This window comes from Hyperoodon ampullatus (assembly GCF_949752795.1).
Source record: "Hyperoodon ampullatus genome assembly, chromosome: 4".
NCBI classification, from domain to species: domain Eukaryota; kingdom Metazoa; phylum Chordata; class Mammalia; order Artiodactyla; family Ziphiidae; genus Hyperoodon; species Hyperoodon ampullatus.
The window spans coordinates 116,277,965-116,296,480 of record NC_136917.1 but is presented as its reverse complement, the minus strand read 5'-3'; the positions used below and the strand labels follow the sequence as shown (position 1 = coordinate 116,296,480).

Genomic DNA, 18,516 nt, shown 5'->3' with positions numbered 1-18,516 from the left:
TTTCTCTATGAAGACACTGAAACATTCTTTGCTGTGGCTTTGCTGCGGTCTCTCCCTTCTAGGTTGTAGGCTGCTAGAGGTGCTGGACTGTCTTTCACTGATCTCTGAATTATAAGTGTAAAGTGTAAAGCCTGGCACTCAGTAGGTGTTAACTATCATTTGTTGACCCATAAATGAATAAATAATGTTTGCCCAAAGACTGCTGTCTATTACTGTCATACTAATTTTCTCTTTGAAGACAGGGTGGCCGACGTAGATGGCTGCACTCAAGCTGGGCCCTAAGGACGGGCATTCTGGAAAGAGAATTGTACTTCTTTCCCTTTATTGGGTAATTGCTTGCTTTATAAATGTTTTATTACTGTGTTCTTTTGGGGTAGCTTGGAAATATTTGGGAAAAGGCTCAAAATATGACTATTAACCTAGGGCTAAAAAAAAATGATTTTTGAGAAAATATTCCATTTTGAAAATCACACCTGGTGCCTGCTGTCTGCTTTTTTTCTTTTTTTCATAAGTAATGTCCCCTTTTTTTTTTGGCCATGCCTTGTGGTACGTGACATCTTAGTTCCCCAACCAGGGATTGAACCTGTGCCCCCTGCAGTGGAAGGGTGGAGTCTTAACCACTGGACCACCAGCAAAGCCCCAGTAATGTCCAATTTTGAAAAGCAGTAATACATTTGAGCATACCTGGTGCTGGTAGGGCTCTAGTGAACATCACAGAGAGGTGGTATTTATACCCCTGAAGCAAAAGCTGTTCTTTTGTTGAATCATTAAGGGATAATCACTTTTGCTTTGTAATACATAATTGGATTAACAGTTGTTTAAGAAAAACTCAAATGATATTATGGTGAGTATTGAAAACATGATTCCATTTATTAAATCGTATATTGGACTGCTCCCCTTACAAGTGTGAGGTAATTTATTTTCTAATGCTGTCTACAAAAGGCTCAGGGAGACAGAAGATAATTCAGAGGCAAATAGTTTTCACACTTTCCTTGTAATCGCGGTCTCTTAAGTTTGTTATGATTTCAAACCTATATATACCTACATATACATATGCATAGATGTGCATACACCATATATATGTGTGTATATACATACTATACACACAACCTCACCTGAACCCGTATCTGTTACTGAATTCTGTCTACCCTTGTAGGGCCTGTTGAAAACATCCACTTCTTTCTATTCCTTTTGTCAAATCCTCAACAGTTGCCTAATCTCTGGCCTTCCAACTTATTTCTCAGCTTTCATCAGTTTCCTTCCCTTCTCTAAACCATTTTGTGCGTTTTTATAGACAATGCTTTCCTAACATCACTCATATCCGTCTGTGTGTACCAAAAAGGTGGGTCAGTTCTGGGGTCAGATCTAGTTCTGTTTTATTAGGGCTCAATTTTTTTTTCACTCCTAGAATATGCTCAACTTCTAATTTAACTTCTGAACCCATCCACAGGCATGAGATGTGCCATGGTTTTATTTGTTTGTAATCCATCAAACACAGTGCTTATGTGCTAGGGATTCAATGGAGATATCCTGGTTGTCCTTCAATATTCTACTTTTCTTCCATATTATTAGAATTTTAGGTAGGCACACGATTGCCCAGAATAGTTTACTATATTTCATCAATTCTTTATTTTATAAACCACTAAGAAAGAAAGAAAACCCAAGATGGGGAGTCCAGTAGGTTACCACTGCATTAAAATGGGGTACCAAGGTTTTCCATCTTCAGAGAGGCTATCGAGTCTTACTTTATTCTAGAGAAAATTCTGGAAGCCCATTTAAAAATGATTCAATACTTAAGTTCCGATAGTGTTGGTTATCAAGCCAACCTCGACACTTCTCCCAACTGTACGAAGAACGGCCTCAGTGTGTGCCGGGAGTTTTCTCAGAACGTTTTGCCTCGCGTGAACCCAACCACATCACGCAACACCTGAAGGCGGCTCCGCCCACCCAGGGCTGGAGACCCAGGGCGAGCCGCCCGTAGAAGCGCCCGCAGCCGAGAGCGGCCCCGGGGGTGAGCGGCCTCGGGGTCGGACATGGAGCCGGGTCGGCGCGCCCCGGGGCGCAGGGAAGCGGCAAGGGGGCTGCTGCTCGGCGAGGCTGCGGCCGCCAAGGGGTTGCGGGAGGACCTGAGGGGCGCGGCGGCCCGGCCCTGGAGAGGCCTGGCGCGGATCCCGAAGCAAGAGCGTCCGCGCGCGCGAGGAGGCGGCGGCCGAGCACGAGTTCCGTGAGTCTGGGAACAAGGCCTGGAGACGCCGGCGCTGGAGGCGCCGCGCGGGCGCGGGGAGCTGGTTGAGCGGTGTGGGTGCAGCGCTCGGGCCGCGGCGGGAAGGGACCCGAGCGCATCCTCATCCCTGTGCCCTCTGAGGGCTAGTTTTCAGCTTTGGGATCCACCCCCACCCAAGTTTTGACTCACATTTCTCAGGACGTTTTATTTCCGGTAAACCCTGCGCTGTGGGTGGAAGGAAAGTGTTACCCTTTCAAATTAAGGAAAAGGATTTTTCAAGAAATGATTAAGCCCTTTTACAAATAAGGAAACAGTTTTTGTTTTGCTGTGCGTGGGCCTCTCACTGTTGTGGCCTCTCCCGTTGTGGAGCACAGGCTCCGGACGCGCAGGCTCAGCGGTCATGACTCACGGGCCCAGCCGCTCTGCGGCATGTGGGATCCTCCCGGACCGGGGCACGAACCCGTGTCCCCTGCATCGGCAGGGGGACTCTCAACCACTGCACCACCAGAGAAGCCCTAAGTTGTTGAATGTATGTGCATGGAGTTGTTCACAGTGTTCTCTTTCTCATCTTTTAACGTCTGTGGAGACTGTAGTGCCCTGCTCTCTTTCATTCCTTACATGGGTAATGTGTGTCTTCCCTCTTTTTTCTTAGTCTTGCTAGAGGTTTATTGATTTTATTGACGTCTTCAAAGAACCAGCTTTTGTTTTTATTGGTTTTTCTCTATTGTTTTTCTGTTTTCAGTTTTACTGATTACTGCTTTTACCTTTGTTGTTTTTCTTCTGTCTGCTTGATTTAGGTTTATTTTGCTCTTCATTTTTTACTTTCTCAAGGTAGGGGCTTAGATTATTGACTTGAAGCCTTTCTTCTTTTCTGATAATTTAATCCTATAAGCTTTAGCTGCATCCCACACATTTTGATATATTTTATTTTAATTTTCATTTGGTTCAAAATATTTTCTAATTTCTCTTGAGATTTCCTCTTTGATCCCTGGTCCAGATTTTTTTTTTTTTTTTTCAAAAATTGGAAGTTCTCATAGTACTGAGCCTACATTCCCTCCTGGCAGTATTCTTCTGGAAGTGATTGTGGTTACCCAACCCTTCCATCCAACCATTGAACAAATATTTATTGAACACCTACTAGCACTAGGCACTGGGATTACTTCAGCTTCCCCATGGGTGTGTATTCAGGTGAAGGAAGCAGACAGTGAACAAGTATATATGTATTAAATGTCAAATAATGTCAAATGATATGAAGAAAGAATGGAGTAGGGCATAGGGGTAGAGAATGACAGGGGAAAGAGTATTGGGTGGTCAGGCATGGTTTTTCAGAGGTGGTACCATTTGAGGTACCACCTGAATGAAATGAAAGAGGAGGTCTGGACTTGTTTTTCTAGCTCAGCATGGCCCCCTCCTGTTCTGACCCTCTTTCCTCAGACTTGCTCTGCTACTGAAGGCATGGAGTATTGTACCCCTAAAAGTTTAAGTGAATGATACAGCTCTGTGTAACCTGTTTTTTGTTGTTTTTTTTAAAGTATGTCTCCTACACTAACCTAGATCTTTACCGCTACCAGTACCCTGCTACATCTTTTTTTTTTTTTTTAATTATTTTTGGCTGTGTTGGGTCTTCGTTTCTGTGTGAGGGCTTTCTCTAGTTGCGGCGAGTGGGGGCCATTCTTCATCGTGGTGCGCGGGCCTCTCACTGTCGCGGCCTCTCTTGTTGAGCACAGGCTCCAGACGCGCAGGCTCAGTAGTTGTGGCTCACGGGCCCAGTTGCTCCGCGGCATGTGGGATCCTCCCAGACCAGGGCTCGAACCCATGTCCCCTGCACCGGCAGGCAGATTCTCCATCACAGCGCCACCCGGGAAGCCCTAACCTGTTGTTTTTGACTGAACATTTAACCTTTACTTGATTTTATCCATTACATTTTTAACGCGTATATAGTAAAGTACTCTTATAAATATTATTTAGTTAATTGAAATGTTTATGATTTTGTCTGGGCCATTTTCTCGACTCTGTCACTTATTACCTGGAAGGTAGATGGTGGTGTGTTAGTAAGGGTCTAACTACCAACTCTCTGGGAGAAAAAGTTCTGATTTGTAGTGTTTTCCAATTTCCTTTGTGTAGTGCTTCCACTGTGACTGATTTCAAGCTACAATGTGATGTCACTGAACACAGTTGAGAAGAGTTACACACAGTCGGTTCTTATTAGCCTGTACAAGCTGGCTCCTTCACACCACTGAAGGAAGGTTTTATAATCTCTGTTTTACAGGTTGGGATATTAAAATTCAGAATTGTTACAGGGTTACACAATTAGTAAGCTGTGGGCTAGTCAGTGAACATTTTAAGCCCCTAGATATTCTGATGTAATTGGCTTGGACCAGGAGTTTTTTATAGTGCTTTTTAATTGTCTTAGAAACTTCCTTAAATTTAAATTTTTTTAAATATTTATTTATTTATTTATTTTTGGCTGCGTTGGGTCTTAGTTGTGGCGTACAGGCTTCTCTCCAGTTGTGGCATGTAGGCATCTCTCTAGTTATGGCACGCAAGCTCCAGAGTGCGTGGGCTCGGTAGTTGCGGCGCAGCATGTGGGATCTTAGGTCCCCAACCAGGGATTGAACCCGCATCCCCTGCATTGGAAGGCGGATTCTTAACCACTGGACCACCAGGGAAGTCCCTTAATTTTCCTTATAGATATGGTAGAAAAGGGGCAAGATACTCAACTTCAGGGACAGACTATAATCCATGTGTCATATTTCCAGGCACAGTAAGGTCTTGACTTGCTATTTCAGGGACATACCAAAGAGGGATAAGGACCTGGAAATAGAACCCCCCTCCCTTTGGATTAATACACTGGGGCAAGGAGCTGTGGCCAAGCTGTGTACGAACCAGGAGAAGGAGCTGAGAGGAGTCCGGCCTAACCAGTGGAATGTGTTAGCTAAAGCATGTGGCCAGTGGGCAATTTGGACCTCTACTTCAGCAGTACACTCTCATACTGACACCCTGGACACATGCAGTGACTGGAAGCTTGGGCTTTGAATTCAGGCTGCCTAGGACAATTCTATCATTTATTATCTTTAAGGCATGAGCAAGTGGTTTAACTTTTCTAAGCCTCAGTTTCCTCATCTGTAAGATGGGGGTAATAATGTCTACTCCATCAGGTTGTTAGTTTTATAAAAACCCTAGGGTGCTCCAACATTTGGAGATCAAGCAGAGGAGGAAGAACCAGTGAAAGAGATGGAAAGCAACAAGTGGTCTAACAGAAGCCTGGAGGAAAATGTGTTATAAGGAGAGTGTGGTCCTTTGTGTCATATCTGCCAAAAGTTCAGTGCACATGACAGAGAAGTGATGACTGGATTTTAGCAAGATGGAGTGACCCTGATAAGAGCAGTTTTGGTGGAGCAATAGGCATGATGTCTGATTAGCATAGGTTGAGATGAGATGGTGAGGTGAGTACATGGAGACATCATTATAGAACATCATTATAGAACACTTCTAAGAAGTTTGAGGGTAATGGGAGATTGAGAAGTGGAATGGCAGTTGGAAAGGAATGTGAAGTTAAGGGATTTTTTTTTTTTTTTTACACTAGAGGTATTATAGCATCTCTGTATATGTTGAAGGGAACAATCCACTGGAGAGACATTAAATGATGCAGAGGAGAAAGAGGATAATTTCCAGGAGATAGATGAAATAATTGAAAAGATGAGAAGGGATGGGATCTAGATCCCAAGTGGAGAGGTTGGCCTTGGGTAGGCACAGGGATGCTTCATTGATTGTAACAGAAGTAAAAACAGAGAGTGTGGGTATAAATGTATGTAGGTAGATTGTTTGACTTTTAGCTGTCCAGGTATAGAAATGGAGCAGATAGCAGTTGGGTTTAATCTCAGAATTTGGATTCTGCCAACTAGTCAGATGAAGGAAGCGAGTGGTGAGGGAGGTAAATGTGTTTGCACGGAAGTGGTTCGAAGATGGACCGTAGGATCTAAACTGGGTGAGGAGGGAAGTAAAGGCCTAAGGGATGGATAATATAAAAAGATGGTGAGAAGAGTGGAATGGAGGACTTGATGAGGTCGCAAAATTTCCGGACTGGGAAAACCAGAGCAGGTGAGCTGAATGGATGAGGCCATGGTCAGAGAATGGGATTCTTGAAGATGTCAGAGGTAGTGTAGTTATTGTTGCAGGAAAGAGAGTAGGGCGCGGGAGGATGTTCACATCCCAGGTCACGTCCAAGTCCCTGGGACAGCTGCCAAGTGTGGGTTCTTGGCCTTGCTCAGGAAAGAATTCAAGAGCGAGCCATAGTAAAGTGAAAGAAGGTTTATTCAGGGAGATGCACACTCCATAGACAGAGTGTGGGGCATCTTGGAAGGCAAGAGGCACCAGGGTATGGGCTTGTCCGTTTTTATAGGGATGGGTAATTTCATAGGTTCATGAGTGGGAGGAGTATTCCAGCTATTTTGGGGAAGGGGTGGGGATTTCCAGGAATTGGGCCACCACCCACTTTTTGACCTTTATGGTCGACCTTGGAACTGTCATGGCACCTGTGGGTGTCTCAATTAGAGGTGCTGATGTGTTACAATGAGCTGAGCATATACTGAGGCTCAAGGTCTAGTGGAAGTCAACTCATCTGCCATCTTGGACCTATCTGGTTCTAACCAGTCTATGTCGTGTCCTCAGCCTATGTCGTTCTTTTAGAGATTGTGCCCGGCCCCCTTCCTGTCTCATTATGATGTAGTGATGATAGTCATGTCAAGAGTATGACTCTGAAATTAGGTGGCTGAGGTCAGGTGGAGGAAAAGATTATTGGAGGTGAGGGGGTTAGGGAACTGAGAGACCAAGGTGTTGGATTAATCATCTACCTGTATGTTGAAGGTACTTAGAGTGGTAGCAAGAGTAGCAGTATTGGGTTGGCCAAAAAGTTCATTCGGATTTTTCCGTAAGATGGCACGGAAAAACCCAAATGAACTTTTTTTGCCAACCCAATAGGAAGAGCCAAGCGATAGAATGAATGTGTATGTCTCCCAGGAAGATACTCCCTGGTGTTTGACTGGACTTGGAAATATGCCGAAAAGTCCTTGGCAGATGCTAGGAAAACTACTCAACAACACATCTATAGGGACTTCCCTGGTGGCACAGTGGTTAAGAATCCGTCTGCCAATGCAGGGAACACGGGTTCGAGCCCTGGTCCAGGAAGATCCCACATGCTGCAGAGCAACTAAGTCTGTGCACCACAACTACTGAGCCTACGCTCTAGAGCCAGCGAGCCACAACTACTGAGCCTGCGAGCCACAACTACTGAAGCCTGCATGCCTAGAGCCTGTGCTCTGCAACAAGAGAAGACACCGCAATGAGAAGCCTGCACACCACAACGAAGAGTAGCCCCGGCTCGCTACAGCTAGAGAAAAGCCCGCACGCAGCAACGAAGACCTAACGCAGCCAAAAAAGAAAAAAAAAAATCTATAAAACCTCTCTTAGGTCCTTTCTTTTTGGAGATGGTCGATTGCTGATTTCAGATCATCCCAATTCTGACTTAATTCCCCAATGTTGTGATTGTCCTCTGAAAGCTTTCCAGCTCCTTTACATTACAAAATAACAACAACAAACCAACAACAAACAAACAAACAACTCAGTAAATCCTGGAATCTTCTCTAGGCTATTTAATAAAACCTGCCATCTGAATATGTATTTGTGTGTGACATATAATGTTCATAGTGTATAGTAATGTTAATGTTTATAGTTAAAAGTGTGAATCCACTTTTATCTCCTTTCATATAAATGAGAATAAAACAGGTTCATCCCTTTTAGCCGTCGTTCGTGTATATTTATATGATGTGCTGCATTTTAAGGTTCTGTTTCTGCAGGTCTGGCATCTGCACAGGGTCCTGCAGACAACAGTTTTATCTCTATAAGCTTGCATGGAGTATTTGGGCTCCTCCCTGTGTAATCTTGTACAAACGTCTTATAAACAACACCCCCTGAGAAGTCAATGGTCACCCTCTGACCTCCTAGAGCTAGATACTGCATTGCTGGCTTCAGGGTGGTCCTTTGGAATAATGTTTTGCTTGGGACCGGGAAGATTTTTAAGGCTGTGAAAATACTTGCAGCATGAGGAGAAAGTGGAATCTTGATAATACAGCTTTATGAAATATTGAAGCGAAGTTCCCACGTCCAGAATAGCAGAAAGCAAAAGGCTCAAGGCTGTTGTTTCAACTTTTTAGTTCCAAGGTTTGCCACACGAGGTTTGCTTTCTCTTCAGCCCTCTTAAATTCCCTGTCATGCTTGCTTGCTTGCTTTCAGTGCTGCCAAATGAGAGAAGCTTCCAGAATGCTGCTAAAAGCAATAATTTGGAGCTTATGGAGAAGCTGTTTGAAAAGAAGGTTAACATGAATGCTGTGAACAATGTGAGTAGAAATCACAGATGTGACAAGTGACAGTGGTGTGGGTTTACACAGTCCAACTGAAATAAAAATAAAAGTGATTCTGCTAAATGAGATGAGGGAGAGCTCCGTTGCTGGCAATTCCATAATGTTTAAGCTAAAGGTGGAATCAAGCAGTGGAAGAGGCTCTGGGTGTTTTAACTGATCTGTTCCAAGGGGAAGCGTCCAGGGTCTTTATGTGCAGCTGTACTAAGTCTGTGGGTGGACAGTGAAGCCAGCTGTCAAGGTTATGGGCCTGGACTTGGTCCTGGATCATAACCTGTGGATCACTTTGGCCTCAAACATTCTGGAAAGGCAGAACATCTTTTGCTACACGGTTCATCATTGTTTTCTCGCCAGTGATGTCCTTTATGGTTGGGGCCTTCCAAATTTAAAATCCCATGGGGAGTATGGGTTTGCATTTTATTGCTTTTGAAATATAGTTCATCTGCATGTTGGGCAGTGAGGCCTCTTCTGAAACCTGGCTCTCACTTGTTCTTCAAGTGCCTGGGTTTAGGGGAGAGGTCCCACTGCCAGACATATGGATTTCCTACTGCTTGCTTCTGTGGGGATTTCCTGACAGCCCCACCAGGCAGGGTTTATCAAAGTGAACAGACTGGGGGCTGTGTCAGTTGTTTAGGACAATTTGTGGGGATGGCAGAGGTGGATGTAATACTAAATGAAGCATAAGACACCTGCTTGCACAGACTCCTTCCAAGGCACTGGGAGGACTCTAGCAGTGTGTTCCATTGTTATATGATTTTGTAAAATCTGAAAAAGTAAGCAATTTTAACTGTAATCCGTTAAGCTTTCTGACTTTGGCTTTAAAGAGGGCTCCCAAAGAGTGTAAACTTGACGTTCCACAAAACCTGGATCTATCCCAGGCAATGAGTTCATAGAAACTGAGGTCATGCATCATGTGCAGTGGAAGGGTGTTTAACAGTTGTGCATGTGTGTGTGTGAGGGGATCTGTGTTTATGTGTATGTGGGAGTTTATGTGTCTGTGTATATTGTGTGTGTGTACATGTGTACGTCTGATGTGTTACCTGTGTATACCATATTCATTGTCCACAGACATCCTAGAAAGAGTAGAAAAATAGCAAATTTTTACAACATAACAATTTTAGGAGCAAAAAAAGGGAATAAAGGAAGGAAGGGAGCAAAAATTAAAGAAATAAGCAAGGATCTTTGAAGGTAATATCTAGATTAACTGTTGAATAAGTAAAGCAATAATCATTTTTCCAAACAGCAGGAAATAGATTCTCCAGTGTACTTTTATAACCATTTGAAAATTTTTTCCATATAACTTTCTGATATTTTCAACCATATTTTTATATTAAAGTACTTAGAGAGATAGTACACTTAAACTTACAGTCAGTGTGGCAAGTTATTGTAAACTCCTGATGAATTATATTATGCTTTGTAATGACATCTCTTTTAGTCCTATTTACAGCAAATTGTTGACATGGTTACTGGTAGAGTTCCTTAAAATCTGTGATGACAGAAATGAAAAAACATGGAAGTGGTTTTATTGAATTATCTTGGATGGTATTTTGATTTGCATCCTTATTCATGAATAAAGTTAAGGGAGAGTTTATAAGCCCAAATTTGACATACTGGGACATAGCTCTAGACTGCAGACAATAGCAAGGGTAACTCAAATTTAGTTTATCACCGATTTAGCTACCAAGGAAATCAGATTAAACAGTTCTCAATTTTTGCAATAAATTATTTATGAGAAACAAAGGATAGTAAATTCTTTGGAAGCAAGATCAGTATCTAGAATGTGGGAAATACGACATATGTTTTCGTTACAAGCAAGACATCCATTGTCTGAAGCACGTCAGACTGTCTCTAGACATCCTGGGAGCACCAAGTTGGCTTTTCTTTGAAGCAAAAGATATTTATAGCTTTCTTTCTCTCTGTGTGTCTTTTCTTCCTCCCTCCTTCCTCCTTTCCTCCCCTCCCCTCCCCTCCCCTCCTACCTCCCTCTCCCTCTCTCCCTTCCTTTCTTCCTTCCTTCCTTCTCTTTCTTGATTTGTTTGCTTCAGTAAAATTTACAGTCCAAAAATTACAGAGGAAAGAACCATATATGGGTTGAACTTCTAGGAAGATTTTTTGTTATGCATTATCAACATGTCCTACTATTATTAATGATTGCATACAGGAGAAATACAGCTTTTACTCTCTAGTTGAAATCCATTTTACTGTTACAATCAGTCATAGGTTATGCAATGGATTTCAGCTTGAGGCATATCCTCCGGTTGATTGCTAAATTCTCTGTTATCTAACAGTAGAGAAATGCAAGATTATGCTGGAAACAGTTCTCACTACTTTCAAAGGCAAGGCAAATAGTAGATAAATAATCAAAACACAAGCACCTGATAGGAAATTATGGCCGTTCAAGAACCAGGAATCTTAAGAAGGCTAAATAACAATCAGATGACTGAAAACACAAATTGTGTTTCCTCAGATGAACCGCACAGCCCTGCCTTTTGCAGTGGGGACAGGTCATTTGTCTGCGGTGGATTTCTTGCTGAATCACAAGGCCGGGGGCATGTTGCTGGTGAGGTAACCTCGTCTTCGTTGGGGAGAATGGATCAGAGCATAACCAACGTAAGGGGAAAATCTGACCGCTTGGGTTATCTTTTCTCCACCTACACACAAAATATTTCCATTGGCAGTGTTCATTTTGGAAAAATCTCTTTAGAGAATACGCATATTATGTGCTCTATGTATTTGGTAGTCACCAATTGTTTACCCATTACCTATAGGATTTACGCTTTTACTTATTTTCCCATATTGACCTTATGGCCAGTAGCATGCATTTGTAAGAATAAAATGGTTGCCTAGAGTGTAACTGGGGGCATAGAAGACAGAAGCTAACTGGACTCAGGGACATTAAATCTGGACTTTTCCCTGTGAACTCTGATAAATAAATAAGGCGTATTAAACACATACTGTGTACCAGGCACCAATCTCAGGACTTTGATATTTAGTGCCCCCCAGCCTTGTGAGAAAAGTATTGCTATAATGTCCAATTTACAGATGAGGGGCCTGAGACAAAGAGAGGTTAAGTATTTTGCCCCCAAAATTATATCTAAGAAGGAGTAGAGGCAGGATTTGAACCTGGCTTATCTGATTCCAGAGACCATGGCCTTAGCCACATATCACCTTGATGATTTATCTGCCTAGATATCAAAATCCACCCTAAAGATTTTCCAAGTACTTTTCCCAACTTCGTTTAATACTTTACCATGGAACAAGGAAACCAGTTAGGCTGGAGAGACCCAACATCACGTTTATCATCTCCAGTTGTAAAAGTAGGTGATAACCTTGGCTTTTAGTTAATCCAATGGACGATAGTTTTTGATTCTTAGTTAATCCAATGGGCCATGTTTTCTACAGTTAAACTATTCAAAAAATTCTTAAAGAGCGATTCTATTTTTTCTCTGGACTGACTCTTTGGAGGGTAAGACTCAGCATTGCTTTACCTTCCTGTCTCACAGGGCAAGGTTTTAGTATGTGTAGTAAATGTTTGGAAGATGAATAAATGAAATCAGTTCAAACCAATTGGTCATCTTATTGTTTATCTTATTGGTTTTGTCGGCACTCCTAGACATGGCCTAGACTTCATAATGATGAGAATTTCTCTTTGTATCACCAGAGGGACACATCCCTCTCTGTCTAATTTATTGCTCTGGTATTGGTAGGCAAGTGGATTGATAAACAACAGAATCAGAATGAAGAAAAACCCCTTTTTAAAAATTGGCACTGCAGGGCTTCCCTGGTGGCTCAGTGGTTAAGAATCTGCCTGCCCATGCAAGGGACACAGGTTCGATCCCTGGGCCGGGAAGATCCCACATGCTGTGGAGCAACTAAGCCATGCGCCACAACTACTGAGCCTGAGCTCTAGAGCCCGCAAGCCACAACTACTGAGCCCACATGCCACAACTACTGAAGCCTGTGTGCCTAGAGCCCGTGCTCTGCAACAAGAGAAGCCACAACAATGAGAAGCCCGCACACTGCAATGAAGAGTAGCCCCCGCTCACCGCAACTAGAGAAAGCCCGCACACAGCAATGAAGACCCAACACAGCGAAAAATAAATATAAATAAATAAATAAATAAATAAATATTTTTAAAAATTAAAAAAAAATTGGCACTGCAAGCACTCCAACTTAATGAGTGTAATAAGTTGTATTACAGTTATAATACTTAAGGAACATGTTTAGGTCTGAAAATTATCATTTGATTATTTTTTAATGTTATTTAGCCTGCAAAAGATGTTTTGGTAATAGACCTGATTGCCAAGAGTCTAGTTTTATTTTAACATTGAAACCCAGATACAATAACTTTTTATTTTACTTTAATTTTTAAATTAACATACTGTTCATTAACTTTCTTCTTAGCATACAACTTTATGAATTTTAACACATGTATAAGTTCATGTAACCACTATCACAATCAAAATACAGAACAGTTGCATCATCCAGAAAAATCCCTTATGCTGCTTCTTTGTAGTCAAAACCTCTTTGTAGCCAAACCCTCCCCTACCCTGGAAACCACTGATCCTTTCTCCATCTCTATAATTTTGCCTTTTTGAGAGTGCCATATAAATGATACCGTATAATATATAACCTTTTGACACTGGCTTTTTTCACTCAGCAAAATTTCTCTGAGGCTCATGTGTTGCATGTATCAATAATTCCTCCTTTTTTATTGCTGAATAGTATTCCAGTGTATAGATATACCACAGTTTATTATATCCATTCACCAGTTGAAGGACATTAGAGTTGCTTCCAGTTTTTGACTATAACAAGTAAAGCTGCTGTAAACGTTCGTGTACAGGTATTTGTGTAAGCATAAGTTTTCATTTCTTTAGTGTAAATACCTAGAGAAGTGAGATTACTGGGGCATATAGTGAGCTATATACAAGAAGCCACTAGACTTTCTTAGAGGGGCTGTACCATTTTCATTCCCACCAGCAATGTACTAGGTTTCCATTTGTTCCACATCCTCATCAGCACTTGGTATTGTTATTTTTCTCCCTTAATTTTAGGCATTCTAATAGGTTTGTATTGGCATCTCATTGTGGTTTCATTTGCATTTCTTTAATAGCTAATTATTATTAAAGCATATTTTCTTGTGTTATTTACCATTTGTATATCTTCTTTGGTGATATGTCTGTTCAAATCTTTTGAACATTAAAAAAAATTGATTATGTTGGTTTTTTTAAATTAATTTTATTTGATCTTTGCAACAACCCTGTGTGCTTGGTACTATTTTTTAAAAAATATTTATTTGTTTCTTTCTTTATTTTTGGCTGTGGCGGGTCTTAGTTGTGGTGCGCAGGCTCTTTGTTGCAGCGTGCAGGCTTCTCTCTAGTTGTGGCACATGGGCTCCAGAGTGTGAGGGCTCTCTAGTTGTGGCACATGGGTTCCAGAGCATGTGGGCTCTGTAGTTGCAGCACGCAGACTCCCTAGTTGTGGCACGCAGGCTCAGTAGTTGCAGCGTGCAGGCTTAGTTGCCCCATGGCATGTGGGATCTTAGTTCCCCCACCAAGGGTCGAATCTGTGTCCCCTGCATTGGAAGGCAGATTCTTAACCACTAGACCGCCAGGGAAGTCCTTGTTTTAATTGTAGAGTTTTGAGAGTTCATTATATATTCTGGATCCAAGTCCTTTGTTAGATATGTGATTTGCAAATATTTTTTCACACTCTGCAGCTTATCTTTTTAGTGTTTTTCATAGAGCAGAAGTTTTTAATTTTGATGAAATTCAATTCACTTGTATTTTAAAAATGAATCTAGCTATTGGTATTATATCTAAGAATGATTTGCCTAACTTAAGGTTATGAAGATTTCTCATATTTTTCTTCTAAAACTTTTATAGCCTTGTGTTTTACATTTAGATTTATCATCCGTTTTGAGTTAATTTAAGTATAAAGTTATAAGGAATCTGGTATATGGATGACCGATTTCTTCAACACCATTTGACACCAGTGTCACCAGTTTTTAACACTTTTGCAGTGCTATTTGGACCTGTGCGCTATCCATAAGCCAGTCTGAGACCTGGGCAGTGGTCTACCCCATAGTTCAGTTCCCCAAGCTTTTGTCACACTGTTTAGGGTCAGGAACATGTACAGGTCCGGGGGGAGGCCAGTAGTACATACACAACTTTATGGGGTTGCTTTCTTGAACTCCCGCCTCTCCAAGATCATCTCCCCTACATTCTCCACCTACAGGGCCCTTCTCCACCTTTTCCTGGTCTTTTGACTAGAAAGCGAAGGGTGTAGTATCCCAGCTCTGCTGTGTACTTCCCACAGTTATGTCTCCCTCTGGGACTAAGAGAGGAAAAAAAACGCTTTTTCCCCCTTCCCCACCTGCACCCTCCTCTTCTGACCACAGTTCCTTGGGTCAGAGAGATGGATTCCCTCTGTCACTGCTTGCCCAGTCACTGCTCCTACCCCTTCTACTGTGGGGTTGCAACTTTGGGAGTGAGGCTTGCCTGGGGCGGAACCAGAAGAGAAAACAAAACAAAACAAAATAAAATTAGGATTTCCCCCACCTTCTCTGCCCTGTAGGGGCCCCCTTCCACTTCTTAGACCAGAATGGGAAACTCCTCTTGGAGCTGTTTCTGTCCGGGCCAGTGATTTGTACTGCCTTGAGTCCCAGCTGGAAGGTATGGAAGAAAAAACAAAAAGATCAGGAAACCCTGATTGTTTGTATTTTGAGTTCTGGTTTTCTTCCCCAATCTACCTGCTGTCATTTACTTCTCAGAGTCCTCAAATAGCTGTTCCAAACGTCTGTCCAGAGATTTTAGTAGCATTTGTTGGGAGAGACAGAGTGGAGTGTACTTATACCATCTTAAACAGGACCATAACCCTAAACCTTTGACATACTATGAAAGTGGAGAGAATTGTACAGTAAACACCAGTGTATCCATTGCCCAGGTTCAATAGCATCTTTTCTTTTAAACAGCATGTCTGAGGATTGCCATGTGTCTAATGTATTAAACACACTACTCGTTTATGTCAGACTGTAAGTCAGTTATACCCAGAATGATGGAGAGAGGTTTTACCACTTTGTTCTCTCTGAGGCTTTTCTGAACATATATTTTTATTACCCTGTATTTGAAGCATGACTCTGGCTAGCATCAGCTTCTTGTAACTTTGCCTTGGGGGATTGAAATGCTGTCAGGTGGGAAATAACATCATTCCTGATGTACCTCTGTACTCTGCCTTGAAAGATTCATTAAGTTAAGTATTTCTGTAACTAAATCAATTATTCACAGTGGCATTAGAGCATAACTAATAAAATGCTTTTTATAATTCAAGCAATGCCATGTTTGGCCAGATCTGGCAGCTTCTTTATCTGAGTGTTGAGCCCTCAGTTTGACTTAGCAGTTCTGTCTTTTGAGTTCTAACACCTATTTGCAAAGAGCCAACAATGGCACCCCTTCACCATCAATATTTATTCAGTGCCTGTTGTGGGTGAGTATCAATGCCAACTACTGGGGATTCAACTAGACATAAGTCCTTGCTACTCAAAGTAGGTCCTGGGACCAGAAGAACTGGCATCACCAGGGAGCTTGTTAGAAATGCAGGATCTTGGGCCCCACCCCAGACCTCCTGAATCAGAATCTGCGATTTAACAGTATCCCCAGGTGATTGTTTCAGGAAGCACTGACATAGATACAGTCCCTGCTTTGAGGAACCTACACTCTGTTGGGGAGCAAGCACTGAGACTGTAACAGGTAAGTTGCATGCTGAGGATCAAATGCATAGCCCAGGGGCTGAGGACTCCAGGTTCAAAGTGGGCAGCATCCACAAATCTGGGGAAGAGGCAGACGAGGTAAATGGAGGCTCTTACTCCAGATGTGAATAAAGGATCCCAGGTAGAGTGCAGGTGGTGCCCAGAGGATAATGCAAGCATCACTCTCAGAGCTGCTTACTCTGAGTGCAAGTGTTCCCCGGGGAAGTTATTGACCTTCTTGCCTGTCATCAGACTGGTAATGAGGACAGGTTGTCAGTGTCTGTGGGCATTTTACAGTTTATAGAGCATCAGGTACTGACTACAAATGTAATCTATGACTCATGCTCATAAACTTCTCAGGCATGTCAGTTTCCTATCAGAAGACTTACTTTATTACATCTGTGAGGAGTGATTCTTTGCCTCTGAGGAACGATGGCTCCATTTGGAATTTATGGTTTCAGAGACTCAAGTTGTTTGCCTCTTGAATTCCTTGCTTTTGGATTTTATGATGGGTGTTTGAAATCCTTAAGTGTTGGCTGCCTTAAAATTAGGAAGGACCTCTTTAGGGAAAAATAGAGCTTCTATCAAAATATGATCTATCCGTGAGAGATTACTATAAGCAACTCTATGCCAATAAAATGGACAACCTGGAAGAAATGGACAAATTCTTAGAAATGCACAACCTGCCAAGACTGAATCAGGAAGAAATAGAACATATGAACAGACCAATCACAAGCACTGAAATTGAAACTGTGATAAAAAATCTTCCAACAAACAAAAGCCCAGGACCAGATGGCTTCACAGGCGAATTCTATCAAGCATTTAGAGAAGAGCTAACGCCTATCCTTCTCAAACTCTTCCAAAATATAGCAGAGGGAGGAACACTCCCAAACTCATTCTACGAGGCCACCATCACCTTGATACCAAAACCAGACAAGGATGTCACAAAGAAAGAAAACTACAGGCCAATATCACTGATGAACATAGATGCAAAAATCCTCAACAAAATACTAGCAAACAGAATCCAACAGCACATTAAAAGGATCATACACCATGATCAAGTGGGGTTTATCCCAGGAATGCAAGGATTCTTCAATATACGCAAATCAATCAACGTGATACACCATATTAACAAATTGAAGGAGAAAAACCATATGATCATCTCAATAGATGCAGAGAAAGCTTTCGACAAAATTCAACACCCATTCATGATAAAAACCCTGCAGAAAGTAGGCATAGAGGGAACTTTCCTCAACATAATAAAGGCCATATATGACAAACCCACAGCCAGCATCGTCCTCAATGGTGAAAAACTGAAACCATTTCCACTAAGATCAGGAACAAGACAAGGTTGCCCACTCTCACCACTCTTATTCAACATAGTTTTGGAAGTTTTAGCCACAGCAATCAGAGAAGAAAAGCAAATAAAAGGAATCCAAATTGGAAAAGAAGAAGTAAAGCTGTCACTGTTTGCAGATGACATGATACTATACATAGAGAATCCTAAAGATGCTACCAGAAAACTACTAGAGCTAATCAATGAATTTGGTAAAGTTGCAGGATACAAAATTAATGCACAGAAATCTCTGGCATTCCTATATACTAATGATGAAAAATCTGAAAGTGAAATCAAGGAAACACTCCCATTTACCATTGCAACAAAAAGAATAAAATATCTAGGAATAAACCTACCTAAGGAGACAAAAGACCTGTATGCAGAAAATTATAAGACACTGATGAAAGAAATTAAAGATGATACAAATAGATGGAGAGATGTACCATGTTCTTGGATTGGAAGAATCAACATTGTGAAAATGACTCTACTACCCAAAGCAATCTACAGATTCAATGCAATCCCTATCAAAATACCACTGGCATTTTTCACAGAACTAGAACAAAAAATTTCACAATTTGTATGGAAACACAAAAGACCCCGAATAGCCAAAGCAATCTTGAGAACGAAAAATGGAGCTGGAGGAATCAGGCTCCCTGACTTCAGACTATACTACAAAGCTGCAGTAATCAAGACAGTATGGTACTGGCACAGAAACAGAAAGATAGATCAATGGAACAGGATAGAAAGCCCAGAGATAAACCCACGGACATATGGTCACCTTATCTTTGATAAA

At 41.8% G+C, this 18,516-nt stretch overlaps 1 protein-coding gene across 1 annotated transcript in view; it reads left to right on the top strand.

The window, feature by feature from the left end:
* Positions 1-2,033: 2,033 nt before the first annotated feature.
* The window catches only part of ANKDD1B (ankyrin repeat and death domain containing 1B), a gene marked incomplete at both ends in the record, with an annotated part of 52,663 nt that continues 36,180 nt past the window's right edge, over positions 2,034-18,516 (top strand). The window contains 4 exon segments of the mRNA XM_079701603.1: positions 2,034-2,189; positions 2,191-2,224; positions 8,516-8,619; positions 11,108-11,205. Of these exon segments, the coding sequence (XP_079557729.1) occupies positions 2,034-2,189; positions 2,191-2,224; positions 8,516-8,619; positions 11,108-11,205 (392 nt within the window).